Source organism: Danio rerio, chromosome 13 (assembly GCF_052040795.2).
Source record: "Danio rerio strain M-AB ecotype USA chromosome 13, GRCz13ab, whole genome shotgun sequence".
Classification (NCBI taxonomy): Eukaryota; Metazoa; Chordata; class Actinopteri; order Cypriniformes; family Danionidae; genus Danio; species Danio rerio.
This window is the reverse complement of record NC_141033.1, coordinates 12083833-12100000: the sequence shown is the minus strand read 5'-3', so window position 1 is coordinate 12100000 and position 16168 is coordinate 12083833. Positions and strand designations below refer to the sequence as shown.

General features: G+C 36.7%; 1 protein-coding gene across 14 annotated transcripts; it reads left to right on the top strand.

The window, feature by feature from the left end:
• Nucleotides 1-4063: 4063 nt before the first annotated feature.
• Nucleotides 4064-14708, top strand: arl3a (ARF like GTPase 3a). Of its 14 annotated transcripts, none has more exons than XR_015505136.1 (8): nt 4064-4103; nt 7512-7655; nt 7843-7959; nt 8637-8687; nt 8869-9054; nt 10981-11635; nt 12718-12811; nt 12951-14708. XR_015505136.1 is itself a non-coding variant. In NM_001017827.3 (7 exon segments), coding segments are annotated over 4 exon segments (291 nt in total). In that variant the 5' UTR covers nt 7119-7146; nt 7344-7369; nt 7512-7655; nt 7843-7953; the 3' UTR covers nt 11029-11451.
• The last annotated feature ends 1460 nt before the right edge of the window (nt 14709-16168 follow it).

The following is a 16168-nucleotide window of genomic DNA, read 5'->3' as shown; positions in this document are numbered from 1 at the left end:
AATATAATGTAATTACCCCAGGGGTCGCAATCCAATAAAACTAGTAACTATAAGCTACTATAGTAACTATATAGTATATAGTAACTATAAACGACTATTTTTATTTTCAGTATAGTTATGGATAAAATATGTTAATTCTTATGGTTTAATAAAATAGATTTTTGGAAATCACCAGGCGACCCCCCTTCATTGCCACGCGACCCCTCGGGGGGTCCCGACCCCCACTTTGAGAACCACTGCTCTAGAGTGACTGCGACATTACTCGAACCCTAATCAAACACCTCTGATCCAAATAATCAAGGTGTTCAAGAGAGTCTGAACCCTTTGTTTAGTTGCATCAGCTGTGTTTAATTAGGATTGGAGTTAAACTGTGCAGAGCTGCGGCCCTCCAGGAATTGAGTTTGAGACCTGTGCTATAATCATTATTGCTAAATAATCAATTTATCACAATATTGTATAACGATTATCATCAATAGATTAAGTTTAATACATAATACTCATAATGAAACCTGAGCACAACAGCAAGAGTCTTATAAAATGAATTCATAGTTTAACCTAAAGTTAAATGTTGTCAAATTGAATAGTTTCTTTATTTTTGTCCTTTGCTGCTTGGGTGTTTGATGAATAGTGGCTATTTCTAGGTATTTATGAGTAGTTTTTACAGCCATATCACCCTGCAGCTCAAGACCTGTTACTTACTGAAGCTAAGCAGGGCTGAGTATGGTCAGTTCCTGGATAGGAGACCACATGGGAAAACTGGGTTGCCGTTGGAAGTGGTGTTAGTTAGGCCAGTAGGGGGTGCTCAACCTGTGGTCTGTGTGAGTACTAATGCCTTAGTAACGTGAAGGGGACACTCTGCTGTCAGGCGCCATCTTTCTGATGAGACTTTAAACTGAGATCCTGATTCTCTGTGGTCGTTAAAAGTTTCATGGCACTACTCGTAAAGAGTCGGAATGTATGGCTAAATTCCGTCCATTGGCCCTTACCTTCATGGACTCCCAATCATTCCCATCCACCGAATTGGCTCTATCACTGTCTCTCCACTCCACCAGTAGCTGGTGTATGGTGAGCGCACTGGCGCCATTATCCTGTGGCGTCCAAGTGGATGTTTCACACTGGTGGTGGTGTTCATGATAGTGAAGTGCTTTGGTTGCATTGCCAGATACAATAAATTTGCTAAATAAATATACATTACATTATATTTCTACTTTTTAAGTTTGTTTTACCTTATAACAGACCCGTTTAATGATTCTAATGCAACAACTTTTCTCAGAAAGTGCCTTAGCACTGGTTTTTTCCTGGATGATAACAGTGGAATTGTTAGATACAAATCTAAGTCCATTTCTTTCCCCAGTGAAGATATTGCAATTTTTTTATCTCATAATTGTACTGTTGTGTCTCAAAATGTAATCCGGAAAGTTCATAATTGGAAGATTATAGTATAGCAACTCTGAGAAAACCATTTAGGCGACACAGTGGTTAGTTAGCACTGTCTCCTCACAGCAAGAATGTCGCTGATTTGAGTCAGGTGGCATATCTGTGTGGAGTTTGCATGTTCTTCCCGTCTTGATGTGGGTTTCCTCCAGGTGCTCTGGTTTCCCCCACAGTCCAAAAACGTGTTATGGGTGAATTGAATAAACTAAATTGTCTGTAGTGTGTGTGTGTAAATGAGTATGTATGAGTGTTTCCCAGTACTGGGTTGCTGCTGGACGGACATCTGCTGTGTAAAACGTATGCTGGATAAGTTGGCGGTTCATTCTGCTGTGGCAACTCCTGATGAATAAAGGGACTAAGCCGAAGGGAAGCGAATGAACAAGAAAACCATTTAGGGGTGCCAGATTTAAAGCCATAATTGTGAAAACTATAAGCTCGAGTTGCAAAAAAGAGCAAGTAATGTTGAGAAGTTACACTAACAAAAGTTATGTAATGCTGAACGAAATCGCTGTTAAATGTTAACATAACTAATGCATTACTAACATAATTCATATATATTTAGTTAACATGAAGACATATCAAGTAATGCTTAACAGATGTCTTGTTCATTATGACATCATATCATGTTAACTATTACATTAACCTAATGCAACCTTATTGTAAAGTGTTGCAATTATTTGACTAGCATTTGTGCCATGTTTACCATTTGACGTAAAACGACCACTCTTGTATGTCTATGAATTTGTTAAGAAGCAAAAATGAATTAAAATATTTTATCACAACTGCAAATTGAATATCAAGTAATAAACAATTTATCTGTCTTAAGTATTTCTGTATTGTAATAAATACATATAAATATTATGATCATACTTGGGAGAGCTCTTACTGCATCTAATGCATTGAAGCAGCAATATATATTTTACTAATATGGTTTACTCTCATTTCTGACCTTGAAGTGTTCTCTGTCTAAGTATTTGTTAGAAAGCAAACATTAACTAATATCTCATTATAACTTAGTTAAACATGTTTTGGTTTATAAGATTGATCAAAATTAATCATTAAAAATACTAATGATGTAGATTAATAATTAGTTAATTTTACATAAAATGTCCTAGTACAAATCATATTACCATTCTTGTGACAGTGTATATGCTATTCACCCCAATGGATGAACCTCATGGTTCGCCTCACTTCCTGTCTGCGGGTCTGCAGCTGGATATCTCCCAAAAAAGTAGTGTGCGATATAAGCTTAAAATAAAAGGTCTAGCCAGCGTCTAAGGACAACGTCATTTGATGTCCAATAATGACATCAAATGACGTTGATATTTAGTTGATTTTAGGTTATGGTAGAAAATGACCAAAATCCAGCGAGAGCCAAAATCTTAAACCAACGTCATATTGATGTCAAATACTGACATTAATTCATCGGTTATGGCAACTAAAATCCAACGTCTGATAGACGTCATAGTGGCAACATCCACACAACGTCAAGCTGTAACAACATTTGATATTTGGTTGATTTTAGGTTGGATGTTGGACATTGACGTTGGCCTGAGGTTGAATTCTGATGTCAATCTGATTTTCAGTCCCAAAGAAAATATGCAATACAATGTCAATCTGATGTCATGTTGACATCTTGTGCTTGCTGGGTGTTTAAGGCCATTTTGGTCATTGTACAGTAAACATTCATCATCTTCTCATCAGTGACATGCATCTAAACAGTCTCTGGGTAAATGCATGTAAAGATTTTGGACATCAACTTGGACACTTTTAACACTTCTAAACAGTTTGCTGCAATTATAAATGACCCATGTCTTGAAGTAGTTCATGATAATGTAATTTACCTTTGAATGGACAGGAATCACAAGACTGATTTTTTAAAATCACCATAGACAAGAAAAAATAAAGTAGTGACTGCAGGTTGAAGGAAAGTAGTGGAGTAAATTTACAGCACTAAAAATTTACTCAAGAGAAAGTAAAAGTACATATTTCTAAAACTACTTAATAAATTACAATTCTTGATAAAAACTGCTCAATTACAGTAATTTTAGTATTCCCTTTAGTATTTGGCTGGTCATTTTCCAGCCTGACCAGCTAAGACCAGGCTGGAAATGGCTGGAAACCAGCCTGGAAGTGGCCAAAACCCCTCTAAAACCAGCCTGGTCGACCAGCTAAAACCAGCCAACCAGCCTAGGCTGGTTTAAGCTGGATTTTTTAGCAGGGTTGTAATTAGTTACTTTACACCACTGTTGTTTCAAACCTTTTTATTTTAAAGAAAGCTGTAAATGTCTTATCACTGACTTCCAAAGTATTGGTTTATCCCACTTAGGAAGTCAATGGCTTCAAAATAAATCTTCTGTTAGAAGGAAGCCATTTTGGAACCACTTGATGAGGAGTAAATAGTAAGAAATTTATCATTATTATATTAACCTAATGAGGTCTAGACTTTAAAGCAGTCAAAAGGTAAGTCGCAATGTAGGTTAAATGTTTAGGTTTACCTTTTTATGTATTCAGTTATAAACCCATTTATTTTCATACTTTTGTGCTAATACCTAAAATGACTCTGAAACCCAGTTGTGAAAGGAACGACGGCGGCTCCTTTATAATGACGCCACTAGCAAGTGACGTCACTTAACTCCCCCTAGTAACCAGCGTCGGCGTCTCGAAAGGTACTTGCAGAAAGATGGTGAGAAGTTATCGGTCTCTAGTCCTGTCTTTGTGTTGTTTGTTATGAATTGAGCTTTCGAAACCAGAAGTCGGCGCGTGAGGTTTTGATCATTAGCCGAAGTGTCGTGTTTTCTGTAGAGATGAAGACTGATGTATGAGCGGGGCTCAGTCTCAGTTCCATTCCTGTTACTTTAAGTTCATTAAGCAAATCCAGTCAAGAAATTATACAATAAACTAAGCACAAATCTGAAATCCGCGTTTTAATCGACCTTCTGTGTGTGTAAAATTACGTTTAATGTTATAGTAGTGTTTGTTAATAAACATGACATTTTAACGTCAATTGTTAGAAAAGATAAAACCTACATATTTACTTAGATCAGAACATGACAACGATATACAGTAATCAACATGTGAGGTGTATCAAAACCTTTCGTCAAAGTTGTCCTAAATCTATGGATCAGCACTTATTCTTGTCTTAGTATGTTTTAAAAATCTTTTTTGATCCACTTCAAATGTTGTTGTACTGAAAATATTACTCTGAAAATTGTTCCAAGAAAATAAATGTAATTTTCTGGCATAAATGTTAACTTTTAGGTAAAAAAAAGGTGATCAAGGTTTTATTCTGCAGTAGTTTGTCAATGCTTATGTTTTATCAACAAAAATTAAGTACAAATAAGTAGAATTATATTGTATGTAAGTTTTCCTACACTGACATTTAACATGAAGGGATTAATCCATGAACACACCAGTACAAAATGTGTAACATTTTTAAATGGCTATTTATATTAGGGCTGGGCATTTGGCCTAAAATCTAAAATCTCAATTAGCTAATCATTTTAACTCGATTACGAAAAATGGATGGTACTGACAGGTTTTGTGCAGTAAACATGCTCACATATTACAAGTGAGATATTTCTGAATGAAGAGTGCATTACTGGATTTTAAAATAACTGATGTAAACTCACACTTTTAACTATCTGTGATTATTTATTGAACATTAACACTGAACAAGTGAAATTAAAGCACACATTGCCTAAAACAAACTTTTCATATAAAAACGTTAATAAATAACTTTTTTTTATTTTCAATGTTTTTCATATTTAAAGTAGAAAATAAGGAGTATCTCAAATTAAATAACTCTAGTATATCATGTAAATAATATTTTAACAGGTCACTTCTTGCATCTTCTGTAAACAAATATGTTAATATAAGTAATGACTTAAATGGGCAACACGATGGTGCAGTGGGTAGCATGAGCTCCTTACAGCAAGAAGGCCATTGGTTCGAGCCTCGGCTGGGTCAGTTGGCATTTCTCTGTAGAGTTTGCATGTTCTCCCCGTGTTCTTGTGGGTTTCCTCCGGGTGCTCCGGTTTCCCCCACAAGTCCAAAGACATGCTGTACAGGTGAATTGGGTAGGCTAAATTGGCGTAGTGTATGTGTGTGATTTAGTGTGTATGGGTGTTTCCAAGTAGTGGGTTGTAGCTGGAAAGGCATCTGCTGCGTAAAACATATGCTGGATAAGATCTTGGTTCATTCTGCTGTGTCGACCCCAGATTAATAAAAGGGACTGTACCGAAAAGAAATTGAAGGAATTAATGGAAAATATGTTGTCTAAAGGCATCTCTGGCGCAGCCTCCAATCATCATCAGTGCAGTTCAAAGTAAGACTCAAGAATGAGTCCATCATCTTACTTGACCAGAATCAGATGTGGCTGCAAAGTGGCCGCAGAAGTAGAAATCAGTATTAAAAGAGCAGGGTCACCTGACTCCACACGCGGTAGGAAAAGTAATTGAAAAAATTGACCGGGAAGATTTTGATCAGTTATATGTTATAAATGTCGATTTTGATTACTTTTAGATTAATTGCCCAGCCCTAATATATATCTTACAATATATTTCAATAATTAAACTAAATAAATTAATTAAAAAATCAATTTCAAAATAACAAGCTAACAAATTATCCATTCATTCATTAATTTTCTTGTCGGCTTAGTCCCTTCACCAATCCGGGGTCGCCACAGCAGAATGAACCGCCAACTTATCCAGCAAGTTTTTACGCAGTGGATGCTTTTCCAGCCACAACCCATCTCTGGGAAACATCCACACACACATTTACACACACACTCATACACTACAGACAATTTAGCCTACCCAATACACCTGTACCGCATGTCTTTGGACTGTGGGGGAAACCGGAGCACCCGGAGGAAACCCACACGAAGGCATGGAGAACATGCAAACTCCACACAGAAACGCCAACTGAGCCGAGGTTCGAACCTGCAACTTTCTTGCTGTGAGGCGACAGCACTACCTACTGCGCCACTGCCTCGCCGCTAACAAATTAATATCTACATATAATTCGTGGACTAACAGATTTGGATTTATCGATGGACTGGGACAAGGTGTGGTCTAATCTTAAGTTCTAAAAACTTAGCTCATCATATCCAAATCATACATAACTCCTTATAAGAGGTTTTAAATGAAACTGCAGTCGAACTACAACTGTCATATCTGTGACACTGTATCTTCAGGTACTTTTCTCTTGTGAATTCTCTTGTGAATTTCTTCTTGTTTTGTCCTTTTTACAACAAGTTGGTTATGTGTCTAATCCTGGTTCTTGTCTTCTCAATGACGATTTCTAATTTCTGTATAAATACACTAAAAAGGAGAATGTTGTTTGCTGGTTTTACAGCTGCAAAGAAGGCAATCATACAAAACTGGATCACTCCGCACATGTGTGCAAAAAAATTTGAATTCATAGAATTCTTAAAATAGTGACTTGTGAAGGTACAATAGCACATATTATAAAAAAGCCAAACATCATTTCTCTTCCAACATTTTAGACAGCATGGGTCTCAAACTGGATTCCTGGAGGGCCGCAGCTATGCAGTTTTGCAGAGCCCTAATCAAACACAGCTGATCCAACTAATCAAGGTATTCAAGACTACAAGGAACTATTAGGCAGGTGTGAGTTGGAGGTGGTTGGAGACAAAATATGCAGAGCTGTGGCCCTCCAGGAATTAAGTTTGGGACTACTGATGTAAAGGTATGACCATATAAAGTTTTTTCCCCAGTTTTTTCCCTCTTCTTTAAGATTGAAATATTGTTGATGTGTCTGTTGCTCTTGCTCCCCCTGCCCTGTTTCTTTGTCTGTTTGTTTGTTTGTTTGTTTGTTTGTTTGTTTGTTTGTTTGTTTGTTTGTTTGAATGTTTGAATGTCTGTTTTTTTTTTGTTAATCTAAAGACAATAAAACGTTCATCACAAAAAAAGCTACATATTATTTTAGTTTTTTCATACTTTGTTAAATACGCTTTTTCACTTAGAGAAACAGTACTTTTTTCATAAATGTTTTGGTAAAATTTTAATTCAGTTTGTGTTTGTTTGTATTTTGCCATTCTATGTTTATTCCAGGGTTTATTGTCAATCCTTCGAAAACTAAAAAGTGCCCCAGACCAGGAGGTGCGCATTCTCCTCCTCGGCTTAGACAATGGTGGAAAGACGACACTTCTCAAACAGCTTGCTTCAGAGGATATTAGTCACATCACCCCAACGCAGGTAAAACACACAAAGGCCTGGGAATTATCTCTCTTTTGCAGGAACTACAAATTGCTTTGAAAAGAGTTGCAAAGTTTTTTCTACACTTTTATAGTATAATCTCTTACGTCCTTACACCTTCATTGTTCTCCTGCATTCACACAGCACAATTTTGCCCAGTTGCTTCTAATTCTTCTGTCCTTGGCAGGGCTTTAATATTAAGAGCGTTCAGTCTCAGGGCTTCAAACTGAATGTCTGGGACATTGGAGGCCAGAGGAAGATAAGGCCATACTGGAGAAACTACTTTGAAAATACTGACATGCTTGTGAGTGTTTCCTGTGTGTTTATGGTTTGAGCCTCGGCTTAGTTGGCGTTTCTGTGTTTCTGTGTGGAGTTTGCATGTTCTCCCTGCGTTCGCATGGGTTTCCTCCGGGTGCTCCGGTTTCCCCCACAGTCCAAAGACAGGTGAATTGGGTAGGCTAAATTGTCTGTAAAGTGTGTGTGTGGATGTTTCCCAGAGATGGGTTGTGGCTGGCTGCGTAAAAACTTGTTGGATAAGTTGGCGGTTCATTCCGCTGTGACGACCCCAGATTAATAAAGGGACTAAGCCGACAAGAAAATGAATGAATGAATTTGCGTTAGCGAGCAGTTAGACAGGTGTACCTAATAAAGTGGCCAGTGAGTGTATACGCTAGGTTGAAATGTAATTTATTGCTTTGATGCAGAGTTGATTTATACAGCAATCTCTTCAGTGTCATGATCTTTGAGAAATTATTGTAATATTTGGTGCACATAAATCTCTTATTATCAATGCTGAATACAGCTTGAAATAGATCTTATAAATGTAACAAACTGGCACCTACTATTACTTGTATTCCTTCTTATACTTAGATTTTAAGTCATAAAAAAATTTACGCAGTTTATTTAAATTTCTTATTTTAAGCAATGTTTCTTATGTGTTGCTTCGTGTGATTATTTTTGACATTCTGGTTTGCATTTCAGATTTATGTTATAGACAGCGCAGACAGGAAGAGATTTGAGGAAACGGGACAGGTATATAATTTAGCAAACCTGCTTATTATTGCTATCTTGTGTATGCATACGTCTCATTCCTTCCACTATACATTCACTGCGTTATACTGTATTATACTAACTCAAAGAAATCTCAAAGAAAGAAATTGTGTAAGCTTCTACTTCCTAGTTGTTTTTGTTGAATTGTTTATGTGGTGTGCAGGAATTGGCTGAGCTGTTGGATGAGGAGAAACTTAGCGGTGTGCCTGTTTTAATTTTTGCGAATAAGCAAGACCTGCTGACCGCTGCTCCGGCCTCTGAGATCGCTGAGGGACTGAACCTGCACATCATCCGGGACAGAATGTGGCAAATTCAGTCCTGCTCTGCTCTTACAGGAGAGGGAGTCCAGGTCAGTGACTACCATAAAGCTGGGCTATGCAATTTGTTCCAGAAAGATTTTTTGTTAAACTACTTGAAAATGGTTTACATTTTGATTGCAATCTGAAATTAAAGTGGTATGTAGTGTAGAAATTTAGCATAGAAGCTATTTTATAAATAAAATTAAAGTAGTTTGATGGAAAAATTTAATGTTATCTTGACAAAGCCACATGAAGTAGCATTTTGCTACCAAGGCTGGACATGTTGCTGGACATATTCCTGTTTCTAGATGTTAACACAATGTATTTATGAGGAATTTCTGATGATTGATGAACAGCATTTATGATGAAGTAACATGTTATTAGCATTTTGTTTAATTTTTTTAGCCTAAATTTGTATTCTGACATAAATTAGCATGTTCCTTACACAGTTTTATAATTATTAACTATGTTGCTTACCTAAGTTATCCTACTAGGATAACTTAGCATGTTACTGTTGCCTAATTAGCATTTCTAACATAAAGTACTTTGACGTTAGCATGACAAGTACGTAACATCTGAGTAAACTGAATTAGCACACAATTAGCATGAATTTACATGTTGCTAGTATGTTTTTAGCTCGAATTGACAAGTTGCTTGCGTGAATTAATGTTACTGTTTCTATCATGAATTAGCATGTTTCTAAAATAAGTTTCATGATCTAAAACAAATTTTCATATCATGATGTTAGAATGAACTGACATGTTAGTGTTTTTTTTTGTTTGTTGATGATTTAACGCATTAGCATTTTTCCTGCATGTTTCCAGCATAAACTATAATGTTGATCACATGAATTAGCATTTTGTTAACATGTTTTTAGCCTAAAATAGCATGTTTCAAGTTATCAAGAATGTTGTTACTGTTTGTCATTAATTACCAAGTTTTCTAGCATAAATTAGTATTTTGTCATCGATTACTATGCTAGCATGAACTTTAAACTGAGATTGTGATAGTATTTTTTTATGATAAAATGGCATGTTATTGGCATGTGTTAACATTTTGTTAGCATGAAAGCATGAACATGTTTTACCTGTTGCTGTCAGAAATGTTAGTGGTGTTTGACATGGATTAGCATGTTTCTATCTAGTCTGAATTAGCATGTTGACATCATTAAGCACATTCCTCATATTTCTAGCACCAATAACTGTTGCTAACATGACTTAGCATGATTTTACATTAATTAATTAATGTTTTTATTAATTTAATTGCCTCAGCTGGGTCAGTTGGCATTTCTGTGTGGAGTTTGTTTGTTCTCCCCATGTTTGTGTGGGTTTCCTCCGGGTGCTCTGGTTTCCCCCACAGTCCAAAGACATGCCCTATAGGTGAACTGAGTAAACTAAATTGTTTATAGAGTTGGATTTGTATGTAGTGTAGTGCTGGATAAATTGGAGGTTCATTCCGCTGTGGTGACCCCAGATTAATAAAGGGACTAAGCTGAAAAGAAAATGAATGGATGAATTATTTAAATTGTTGCTAGCATGTTGCTAGCATGAATTAACGTGTTGATACTGTTTCTGTCATGATTTAGCCTGCTTATAGCATGTATTAGTGTTATTATTTGATTCATTGAATCAGTATGTTTCAAGCATGTGTAAGCCAGCTGCTATCAAGTATTTGAACGTTGTTAGCACATTTCCACAATGTATCATGTTTCATTTTTAAGATTTCATGTCAGTTACAAAAGATGTGTTGCATAAAACTTCAGATCAGTCTGGAGGAGGAGTTGCCTTTTCAAATTTGGTCTCAGAAGAAGTAGAAGCTTAAAGAAGATTTCAGATTGTTGGCTTTGTCAAGCTTTTTAGGGAGCTTTGAAGGGAGGTTAGGATCTTGCTGTTGCTCTAGCTTTAATATTAGCTTAAATTTAGGTTTCCATAATTTCCATTAGACCTTATTTCATTTTAAGTGTTCTTTTGTTTCAGGATGGCATGAGTTGGGTCTGTAAGAATGTAACTGCGAAGAAGAAATAGTGAGCCGCCTTCATACCCCTGCAGAGAATGTGAAAAGCAAACTTTGTGGACTCTGTGGATTCTTTATCAGCTCGTCCAGGTTAAAGGAGGTTAAAGGAGACACTTCTGACCCCTCTGAACTACTTCAGCCACTGCCTCGATGACTCAGCCACCAGCTCTGTCTCAGCACTGGCCCCGTTTCCACCTGGTAGTAAGCATTTTCAGTAATCTGATCTCAAGTGGTCAGCCGAGACATATTAACATGCTCTCAAATGTGTCTCTTGTGACCACTTGTCTTCAGATTTTGTTGAGGCTTTTTACTCGTCAGGCTTCACATCACATTTGCAGGAGTGTTCTATGCTGTGCCTAAATACTGTTGCATGAATAAACCAATGTTACCAACGGAAAGGCAAAATAATTAAATCTATAATTTTGATCATGATATGTGTGTTTTGGTACAGTGAAACATGAATGCTTTCTTTCGGTACGTATTCTCACAGCACGTTTCATTCGAACACATGAGTTAGTGGAGGAAAGTAGATAGTGTCGGACTACCTCAAAAGTGGACAACCTCTAAACATTGTTGACTTTGTTTAAATCTTTATTCATCTCTATACATCTTTATTTAGCAACATTTGCTTGTACTTGCCCTCACAGGAAAATCATGACCAATATGTCAAACACACATAATACACTCTTTTCTGTAATACTTGATTCTGAGTGGTCAACATTTCTGAGTTACAACATTTCAAGCTACGTTTTGTTAGGCATGGTTGTTATTGCTGAATAAAGCCTGACAGGCTTACTTAATAAAACTGAATGCCTTTGTACTGCAATAACAACCATGAATAAACAGGGTGAGCCTTTTATATGGATACACCTTAATAAAATGGGAACAGGAATATGTGAGGGGGCAAACTTTTCAGGATGGGTGGTGACCATGGTGGCGATTTTAAAGTCGGCCATCTTGGATCCAACTTTTGTTTTTTCAATAGGAAAAGGGTCATTCGACACAACAAATGTATTAGGAATTTCACAAGAAAAACAATGGTGTGCTTGGTTTTAATTTACCTTTATTATTTTATGAGTTATTTACAGGTTTCTGACCACTTTCAAAATGTGTTCAATGTGCTGCCCATTGTGTTGGATTGTCAATGCAACCCTCTTCTCCAACCCTCTAAGTTTTTCCAGCAAGATGGTGGACCACCACATTATGGGTGTCAGGTCTGAGCATTTCTAGATGAACAGTTTCCTAAAAAGTGGATTGGTGGTCGTGGGCCAGTTGAATGGCCCCCAATGTCTCCCGATCTGACCCCCTTAGACTTTTATCTTTAGGGTCATCTGAAGGCTAATGTTTATGGTGTGAAGATACAAGATGTGCAGCATCTGAAACTATGGATACTGAAAGCCTGTGTTGGCATTTCTCCTGTGGTGTTGCTATCAGTGTGTGAAGAGTGGGAGAAGATGGTTGCATTGACAATCCAACACAATGAGCAGCACACTGAAAACATTTTATAAGTGGTCAGAAACTTGTAAATAACTCATAAAAGAATAAAGGTACGTTAAAACCAAGCACACCATTGTTTTTCTTGTGAAATTCCCAATAGGTTTGATATGTCAAATAACCCTCTTTCTATTGAAAAAACAAAAGTTGGATCCAAGATGTTAGACTTCAAAATGGTCACCATGGTCATCACCCATCTTGAAAAGTTTGCCCACTCACATATACTAATGTGCCACAAACAGACCATTAATATCACCAACCATTTCCATTTTATTAAGGTGTATCCCAAGGGTGTCCAAAGTCGATCCTGGAGGGCCAGTGTCCTGCTGATCTTTGCTCCAATTTGCTTCAACACACTTGCCTGGAAGAGCTTGATTAGCTTGTTCAGGTGTGTTTAATTAGGGTTGGAGCTAAACTCTCCAGGACACCAGCCCTCCAGGACCGATTGTGGACACCATTGGTGTATCCATATAAATGGCCCACCCTGTACTTTATCCTGCTTATTTCACAAATACATGCCACAAAACAAAAAAAATTAGGCACAAAATATTGTTTTGAGCCATAATACTTTATTAATTGTTTAATTAAACACAAAGCTGAAAAAAATAGACGGCTAAGTGAAGCTGATGAAGCATATAATAACATGTGCATTATTCAGTGACATTCAGCTATGTATTATTCAGTCACAGGATAGCTCCAAACAGTCAAAAACCATGGCATGACAGACAAACAGATGCAAATAAATGTTGTTTTAAGTATGTGGATGTGAACATATTAAATTGATGGTCAAGGTCATTTAGAGTTCTCGGATGAGCCTGTTTTATTTAGCGGTTGTTATTTCAGAATAACATAAGTTATTACTCAACAGAATTAAGTATTCTAGTAATTGAGAATTTGTATATATAAGCAATAAGAACCCGATGAAACTTATAACACACGCTCATTCTAGTACTTCCAATCCTCTTAAAGTGGATGTAAAGCAGTCCATTTACATTATTTTGTAAATTGATTTCCACTTTAATGACTATATTGAACAAACCCAAAAGCTGTGCTCTTTTTTTATGTCGCTAGACAACGATTATCAGCTGGGTATTGAGCGAGAGTGTTGCTGTGGATATTAATATAATTTTAATATTTAATAAAATGGTGGTATTCAAGAATAGTGAAGTCATATAGCTCTGGATAACTCAAAACAGCAACCACAAGCCTCTTCCCATCTTTAAAAGTCTCTGTTTTTGTCTTGACAACACAAACACTGCTGTCGCCTCAACGGAAACCCCACCTCTGCTTTCATTTGATTGGAGAATGAAAAAGACGTGAGTGATGTGATGCGGTTTTTCTGCTTAGAGTTTACTTTTTTAACTGTGAGCGCACGGTGCGCAAGGGAAAAAATGCAAGACGCATAAGCAGCTCTCGAGACCAATAATAAATCATTTTTAAAATGTGCCTCAACACAAAAAGTGTTCAGTGTGACTGACCCCTTCTGTATCTGTTTAGCTGAGGGAACCGAACCAACCCCGTGACTTCAAACAAAGCAATAGTCAAAGATGGCAGTGCCCTTTTTTCCAAATGGTTAATTTAATATTTTTTCAGTAAAGTGGAAACCAATTTAAAAAATAATGTAAACTTGACCTACTGCTTTACTTCCACTTTACCTGTCAGAGTATACATTAATTTCCATATTTACATTCTCATTTCCTGTGCCACTGTTTTTGACTGTTTGCTGCCATTTTGTGACTGAAAAATATATAGGTTAGCGTATACTCCACTCAGCCATTTTAGTTTCTGTCAGTTTTGTCTTTAATTAAAAAAATAATAATAAACTATTACCCCTCAGAATTCTTTGTTTTGTGGCAAGTAGCCTTGTAAAAAGACTGTCGCAAAATACAGCTCTTCAGTGTCTTTGTATCAGGCTGCCTGTTGAACTTTTTTTCTGCAATAAGAACCTGGATGTACTGTATTCCTTTCAAAACATTGTCTTGGAACATTTTGATGTGGCAAACTTTTTCTTTTACATTAAAAAAACACCATTCCAAAACAGCACATTTTATTTGTTTCACGTGTGTTCCAAAGAAATTTCATTGTGATTTCATGTGTGAAGCAACGGTGACTCTAATGTGGTTTTTCATTAAGGGTGAATTAACAAAAGTGCATCTTAAAGGATTAGTTCACTCAATAAAGAAAAATTACCCCAGAATTTACTCGCCCTTAAGTTTTTCTAGATGTATGTCTTTCTTCTTTCATACAAACACAATTGGATTATATTTAATAATATAATGACTAATTCCAGCTTTGTAATTGCTTCTGTAAGTCACTTTTAATAACCGTGTCTGCTAAATTATTGCATGCAACTAGTAAACGTGTTAACTAGAGAGTCACTATAAAATGTAAGACATAGACCTGGTAAATAGAATAGTTTATGAAGTTTTAAATATGGATTTTTGCTTATAAAGAAGCCCATTGGTTTGCTTCAAAATATATTTATGAACCCAAACGGAAGTCTTTTGGATTACGTTACATCTCTGATGTTAAATATCTAGGAGTGGGAGCAACAGTGAAAATTGTGTTGATTGGGGCGAGTGTCGATCAGTGCCCTGCCTTCACGACAACACTAAAATCAAGTTAAAGAATTTAGTAACAGAAATGTATAACAATAAAACAAAACTGGGACGCTAAAATAGACTTCAGGAGGGGGAAAGGCCAAAAAAACAAAAAAACAAAACAAAAGTACACTCTAGCTAGTTAGGGAGTAAAACGGTCTAAACCAGAGGTCACCAGTCTCGTTCCTGGGAGGCCCAGTGTCCCTGCAAAGTTTAGCTCCAACTTTCCTCAACACACCTGCCTGGATGTTTCAGGTATACATAGTAAGACCTTGATTAGCTTGTTCAGGTGCATTTGATTAGAGTTGGAGCTAAAATCTGCAGGACACTGGCCCTCCAGGAACAAGTTTGGTGACCACTGGTTTAAACTGACAAACAAGAGAAAAGGGGTTTTAGAAATAAAATGGCACCCACCTCCCTACAGCTTCCAAACACAAAGTTTCAAAAGCTTTTACAACAGATTTTAATTTCAAAAAGTTAAGCACAACAGTAACAATAATCTTTCAACAAAACAACCAGACAGGAAAGAGATCTCTCTCTCTCTCTGGAAAAAAGCTTCAATGTGGCTTGCAACTATCAGGCTTTTAAGCTTGCCAGACAATGAGCAGCAGATGCTATTACTCAACTTCCTCTCCCCTACACCTAGTTGAGATACAGGTAACAGGAAGAGAGGCAGGAAGAGAGGGAGAAAAGAAACCAAACACAACAATACATTCAAACCACCAGGGAATTTAACTATTACTTATGGATTTCTTTTAAGGTGGATAGATGTGTTTTTTTAAAACTTCCAAAAAATCCATGTACCATTTACTACCATTAACATGAACAAGGATATTATTTAACAGTTTAGTTTCATGCAAAGGTGAAAATCTATATTCATTCATTAATTTTCTTGTCGGCTTAGTCCCTTTATTAATTCATGGTCACCACAGCGGAATGAACTGCCAACTTGTCCAGCAAGTTTTTACACAGCGGATTCCCTTCCATCCACAACCCATCTCTGGGAAACTTCCACACACACATTCACACATACACTCATACACTACAGACAATTTAG